The sequence below is a fragment of the Pterocles gutturalis genome, unplaced genomic scaffold, assembly GCF_000699245.1.
Source record: "Pterocles gutturalis isolate BGI_N339 unplaced genomic scaffold, ASM69924v1 scaffold5879, whole genome shotgun sequence".
In the NCBI taxonomy this organism is placed as follows: domain Eukaryota; kingdom Metazoa; phylum Chordata; class Aves; order Pterocliformes; family Pteroclidae; genus Pterocles; species Pterocles gutturalis.
In genome coordinates this window covers 59,456-66,758 of record NW_010135522.1, presented here as the reverse complement: position 1 = coordinate 66,758, position 7,303 = coordinate 59,456, and the positions used below count along the sequence as shown (strand labels likewise).

General features: G+C 35.2%; 1 protein-coding gene across 1 annotated transcript in view; it reads left to right on the top strand.

The window, feature by feature from the left end:
* Positions 1–507: 507 nt before the first annotated feature.
* LOC104467942 (docking protein 6) overlaps positions 508–7,303 on the top strand; it is a gene marked incomplete at its 5' end in the record, with an annotated part of 60,315 nt that continues 53,519 nt past the window's right edge. The window contains one exon of the mRNA XM_010081916.1: positions 508–615. Coding sequence (XP_010080218.1) covers positions 508–615 — 108 coding nt within the window. The remainder of the gene's footprint in view (positions 616–7,303) is intronic.

The following is a 7,303-nucleotide window of genomic DNA, read 5'->3' as shown; positions in this document are numbered from 1 at the left end:
GAGAGAACTAGATGTTGTTGTCCAGCAATGGTCACATTGGTGCTTATTTCAACTTTCTTTTCTGTGCACACAAGCTCTGATGATTACTGTATTTTGTAAAAGCCGCAACAAATGTTTCTCAATGGTATCGATACTCTTGTAGAAATAGAGTATATGAAAGGTAAAAATGCGTGTAGTGATTTCTCAAAGTACTTTCTCTGTTGACAGCCTTATAGTTCTTTTCATATTCAAAATTAATGGATTTACTTGCATCTCAGGAGTTGTCAAATTTAGCATACATGAAAGAAATTGAAGCAAAAGAGTCTGCAAAGTACTGACAATCAATATGTATAACTTGAGGAACTGGGATTGTAGAAATAACTGGCATTCTCAGAATTTTTACGAACTTTTAAAATACATTATTGTAATTTTAAAATTTCTTCCTATGTCAATTACGTAGCTGAACATGTTTGTGATACTGTCCACCTTTAAAGAAAAGCTGATATAATCCATTGATTTTGTATGCAGATTTTCAGGCGCTGTTGGTTGGTTTTCAAGAAGGCATCCAGTAAAGGACCCAGGAGGCTAGAAAAATTTCCAGATGAGAAGGCAGCATATTTCAGGAACTTTCACAAGGTAAGTTGTGCCTTTCTTGTGAACAGAAGCAGAGCCTCTTTACTGCTCTTCCTTGATATGTCTAGTTTGCAAACAATACAGTGAGAATTGTGTTGAAACCCTAATCCTGACAGGAAAAGGGATACTGTGTGATACACTGTGTGATACACTGTGATTTCCAGATGAGCACAAAAACCCCTGTATGTGTGCAGTGACAAATTGCTTCTTTAAGCATTAGTATTTTGGAAATGTATAAAAACTGTCTGCTTAATCAAATGTTTAACCTTAGTTATTAACTAAGTATTGAACAAATTGCAAAAATGCTAAATGCCTCAGTTGTAATGGCAATACTGGTTGAATATGTAACATTTTCCCCAGAACTCTTCAAGATTTACAAAGTCTGTCAACAGTAAGGATTTTTAAGGGTAAAAATTCAGGATTCACCAAATGAGATTTTCCCTGCTTTCTCTGTCTCTATCACTTCTGTGATGGAAAACAAGATATTCAGCCACTGGTTTTTCTTTCTGTCTTGTAAATTACTGTTATCGGCTCCCCATGACATGCAGTAGACTTCACGTTAACTAATCCTAAAATGTGCTTGTATTATTGTCTTCAACATAAATTTCAGAAGATGTTTACTTTCAAGGTGCAACTTAATGATGGACCTTTAATAGGATTAATTGGATCTTTTGGGCTGATAGCTGTAGAGATGGCTGAAATCCCAAGGAGATCCCTTATCTATGAAGTTTGTTTAGATTAGCAACAGTGAAGGATGAAAGTGTGGGGTTTTCGGGGGTGCTTTTGAGGGAGGGGTTAAATTTTTGTTTGAGCATGTTATTGCATATAGCATACTTTCCGTGTAAAAGGACTCAGAAACACTTCATATGTTTCTTGTCAACTGTCGTCTTTGTAGAAAAATCATGTGTAACGTAAGAATAATTTGAGAAGCTAAAAAAGCAACCTAGGTACAGTTGCAGCTGCGTGTTGTAGCATTGGTAGAAGCATGGCCCTTTGCATGTAACATAAGCAAATGGAAAGGGTGTTACAGTTCTTTTTCATCTCCTTTTTTCCCTCTTATTCCACTCCTTGGGGGTGGGAAGGGGGAAGAGAAAGAAATGGATAATCTTTCCTATTTAAAACGGTGCTGGGTTTCTGGCTGTAGAGAAAGAAGAAATGTATCCATTCACTTGGATAATACCCATTTTTAAATTAAAGTAATGAAATAATTTCTGAGATTATATTATCAGAAAATAGAAACCCTGAATCTTATTCTTAGGATTTTTTTTTTAAGGATATTTTATTATTTTATAATGATTATTCTCTTCAATTGCATCTATTCTGATAAATAAAATAGTGGTGAAGTAGATGTGCATGAGTTGTGAATAGTCATCATGTATAACTATTGATGGAACAGTGAAGGTTGTTATGGGAACAGATATAGTTATTTGATTGCTGATATTCTATCAAAATATCCTGATTCTCTCTCTTTCTTTTCTAGAGCTGCTTATTGCTTTGTTGTATTTTGAAGTAGTTCAAAATGCATGTATATTGCTATCCAGTGCAAACTATTAACCCTGTTCTGAAATTCAGTTTCCTTATTCACTCACAAAATCTAAGGAGGGCGTATGGTATGCAAAATTGAAAGGTATCTCTTAACTTTAAGAATAAATGAAAAAAAATATTAAATATTAAATAAATGAAAGACCTGGTGTTTTTTAACCAAGATTAAAATATAGGTTGCAAGCCTAACTCCTTATGAAAGGACAACATGCTTGAATGGCTGAAAGGCTCTGATCACACATGTAAGAATGTGTACATCAACTCTGAGATCCTTAATATTGCACAATCTCTTTATAACTAGAAGAAAGGGGGTAGTGCAGAGGGGGGACTCAGAACATACTGGGATTTTCTAGGAACTTATGTCCTTCAGACCTTCAGATCGGTCTAGATTACCTTGGGAGAAGGTTGAGTAGCAGGTAATCTTACTACATTGTACTTTGCAGCTTTTCTAGCTTTCTCATGCAGAGTTACAGGAGCAATTTTTATCTCTCAAGTGGAAACATAAGAAAAATTAATATATTTGATTTATCTGCATTCAGATCAGTATCCAGGTTCACAAAGAGTACCCCAATATAGGTAAGTCATCAAGATCTTAAGCATCTCCACTTTTTTCCATACATGTTTGAGCTTGAAATGTAGCTCTAATCAAACTCCTGTTTAAAGCACTTTACATAGATGGCTATATAGCTCCTATACTTAAGTGATAAAACTGTGTACTGGGCAATATGAATTATAGAAGGGGCTCTGGGCTAAAAGGAAAAAAAACAGGACTGGTAGTGCAAAGCTAAGAGAATTAAAAATACAGATTTTCTGGTTTCCGTATCCTAAATAAATATTTATTAATGTGCAAATAAACTGGTCTCTTTAGAAAATGGACTCCCCACCCCCTCCCCAGTATCCAGATAATATGTGGGTTTATTTGTTGTTCCGTAAATTCTGTAATGCTGTTGTGCTTTGCTTTGGTAATTTTTTCTAGTGACTTCCTTATAAATAACAGTAACGGCATTACTCTTTGTAGACAAGTGACTCCTGACAGTAACAGTGAATATTACATTCACTAGTTGAAACATGATCTCATCTGTTCATTCTGGTTTCTGGTATCAAATTAAAACTTCTCATTACTGTAAATTTATATCATTACACTCTTGCTCAGGTAAGTTATAGCTTAGCTGTATTGTTTTCCCTTGAACATTCATTGTAGAGGCTGTGCAGAACAGCTGTATTTACTCCCTTTATTCCAAAGAGGACATAAAGTGACAGTAGCTCTGCACCCATCCCAGGGGTGGGTATGTTCTTGGGAACTTTTCATGCACTATCAGAAAAGGCCAAAACCAGACACCACAGGTTTACCAACTTAAAAGAGGGAATAAATAACAAACTTTCTCATTTTTGTAAAAGAAGATAAAAGGTATGTAAAAAGTGAAATTCTTTCAAGCTTTGGTCTGAAATAATTGATCAGACAGTACCAGTGCCTGTTACCCATTAGGAGGGGCTTGCAGGAGCATTACAGCAAGTTAACATGGCTGAGTAGCAACATGCAGGTTTCTAGAAATGAGAGATCAAACTTCAAAACCCGAATTGTATCCAAATAAACTAGAAAGCATTACATTGTTGCCCAATCACTTGTTGAAGCAGAATTAGAAAAAGCAAAGTAGAGCTTGAAGAGCAACTAACCAGAAGAGTTAAAACTGGTTATAAGTACAGATTCTGACCCATCAGGAGCAAAAGCCTTGCCAAAGACCCTGTGCATTCAAATGATGATCAGAGTATAAAGGAAACCTGCAAGAAAGAGAGTATAAAAGAGCACATTTCCGTTGGGATTTACTGTGGAGGAAATGGCATGGTCTGGTGTGCGTATGCAAGGGAGGATTCTGCAGAGGTGTCTCTGTATCACAAACTTGATCACAGCTACTTTGCCCCTGGCTACACAGAATGGTCTCTAGCAAAATATGGAGAACATATTCACTCAAGAGCCCAAAGGGAATTTAAGGATGACATAGCTGAATTACTAATGGTAGTCCCTGAAGTCTGTAATGGGAACAAACCGATGTGGATTCTTCCATTCCTTGTAAAATCTCTAGTTCCATTAATGCATGCTTCTCTTTCACTAATAAGGTAAATAACCTTCACACAAAGTGAAGGTGTTGTGAGTTGAGTCTGTCTCTGACAAGATGTAGCTGTCTTGGAGCAAGAGAAACTTGAATTTGTTGATGCTGGCGTGTTTACCTTTCAAATAAATGAATAGATGCTGTCTGGCAGATTGTTCTGTTAAGATTGTGTCAACAATAGCTATCTGTAAGGCTTTGAGTTTTAAGTTAGCAAGATAAAGTAGGATAATATTTTTAGATTTTTTGTTATTTAATTGTTTTTTTTCTGTTAAGTTTGATTAAGATGTGCTTTGTATAGATCTGCAAATGAAAAATAAAATAAATTTTAGTAATGACTTCTGATAGTCAAAAATATATATGGAACAGACAGTCTTAAGCACATATTGTATAATAAATGTCCACAAAAATATATAATAAGAAGAAAAATAATAGCAGTAACCTTCTAACTGTAATCTACTAAATTATGTTTGTGACCAGGTCCATACAAGGTGAGCTATATGCACTTTTTCTTTCACTGCTTGATTATCCTGAAGAAACTTGCGGAGTGCAAAATACTAGTTTCAGAAAATTGTGATTTATGTGATACAATCCCAGTGATTTATGGCAAATTCTTATATCAGCTACAGTGGTTGCCTGAACAGTTCTTGGCAATAAGATCTCCTGTGCACACACATGCACAAGCACACAGCGAGAGTTTCTGTGGTGCGTTCATAGTCCTGTTTTGCGAGAGAAAGGAAGGGACAAGTTCTTTTTGTGTTTAAAAACTTAACATATAGAAACAATAAGATATTTATTCTTCTACAGCACAGTTGCTAGTCTCTAATTGAGACAGCCTTAAACCATGAGGTGGTTATTCACTTCAAAATATTTCAGGATAAGTCAAATCCTGATAACTTTGAAAAACACTAAATTTTGCCACAGTCATCTATGTGCTAGCCCATACTATTCTCAAATGTAATTACAACTCTAAAATGAAAAATAAAAATATTTACATAGGATAACATTATCTTAATCCTTATAAGAACTTTCTGATTGTTTCCATTTACTCAGTCACCTTTGGGTTGGTTGGTTGTTTTTTTTTTTTTTTCTCTCAGTGTTCTCTGGCCACTGTCAGGTTGCCTAAATAAAGATTCTTATTGCTAAATAGATGTTTATCCTAATTTAGTCTGAGAGTCCTGCTTTACTGTGGAGTATTTCAGCCTCTTGTGTTGCTCATGTTCACTACAAATCAGAAGTTATGCAAGTACCTGTATGGACTTCTATAGTCTGGGGTGTTTCTATTATTACTCATGCGATTGTGTTGCTTCTCAGATATAAAGGCATTCTCAAAAGGAAGTTTGATAAACATCTATCAAAATATAATTGTTAGGCTTGAGTTCTTGTGCTTTTTATGATAAGGTATAATACTTGATCCAAATTTGAATATTAATTGAATTTCTCTTCCTCTTTTTTTTTTTAGTATAATGTTTATGTTTTCTGTTTTTCAAAATCTCAAATTCAAACCTGTCTGTTTTTGCTATGTCGACCATTCTGCTTCCACTGTTTGTGAGATGAGCTGAATTTCCCCAATAAGTCTTTATTTTCTCATCTGGTAAAATTAACTCCAAAAATCATATTAAATAAAAGCTAAATATGAATGCCTTATGAATATCTGATCACATTCACAGATATTGGATTTTTAATTTGAGAACAATCCCAAATTTAGACCATTTTGTCTTTCCCTCCTCCCCTTATCCTTGTTCTTTAAAAGTGTGGCCATGTTTTATTGCCCAGAACTTTTTTCAAAAATTTCAAAATAGTGATCTCAATATAGTATTTTCTTAGAAGTCTAGTGAATGTGTGTGTGCGCGCGACTATGTTAATTCTTGAATAATATTTTGCAGTTTTTTACCTGCAAATCCAGAATTTAAGTTATTTTTGTAAGCCCTTGCTCTTTGAGGTTGAAAGAGGTGCCCAAACGTACTTTGTGTGGTTTTTGCAACCTTATTTTGCTGAGTCTTCCAAAGCAGAGATAAATAAATTTTCATGAAAACTATATCCTTATTTTTCCCCATTTTGAAATATAATTGTCTTCGAATATTTGTTTGCAGCACTTTCTAGTAATATCTTGTCTTCTAGAAAAATCATCTGGTTGGTATGGGAAGGTTACAAAGAAAGAACATTGCTTTCATGGGCAGCTATTATTCGGCTGATGAGATTAAAATGAACCCTATTTAAATGAAAAACTGTTAGTAAAATTGCTCAGTTCTGTACACCAAACAGTAAGATTTGCAATAATTATCAGATCCCTCTTAAATTATACAAGTGTCTAAACAACATAATTGTTCAAAGCAAGCATTCTATGCACCAAAAAGCAAACTGCAGGGATAATCAGAGCTGTGCTGGTAATAAAGGTGTTAGTAGAGTCTGAGCACATCAAAGGGACAGCATGCAAACTAATAAAATGATATCTCTTTCAACAGAGATTGTATTAAGGCAATAACATTTTCTTTCCTTAACAATGTGGTGAAGAAATCTACAAGCTGGGCGTGCTGACAGGACTTGAGCTCCTACATGGACCTAAAATGCTTAAATGACCCTGTGAGTCTCTTCCTGTGTAGGACTTCACTCATCTTTCTAAACCTTTCAGGAAGAGAGTAGTAATGAGGGGTGTCAATTCACAGGGTAAATAAAGAAGTGGTGTTAATGGGTGGCTTTGAATTCCTCGGCAGTGGCATCAGTGGCTGAATCCAAGTACCAAGGAGGGAATAAATGGTGGGAAAAGTAAAGATAATCTCTTAGTCTCTACTGGTAACACAAAGCAACTCCCAGACATGTTAGTGGCGATTCTTATATGATGATCCATGTACATTTGTTACAGTATATTCATAGTAGTACTTGAGTGTGTGCACAGTTTTGCAGCAAAAGGGACATACTCCTAAAAAATCAGCTGTTTAAGTAGGAGCCTGTGTTCCTGCTATATTAAGTGTTAAAATAAGCTGGAAGACTGAACTTTTTACTGTAAAAAATACTATTGGGTAGGGGAGGAACGTTTAAACATC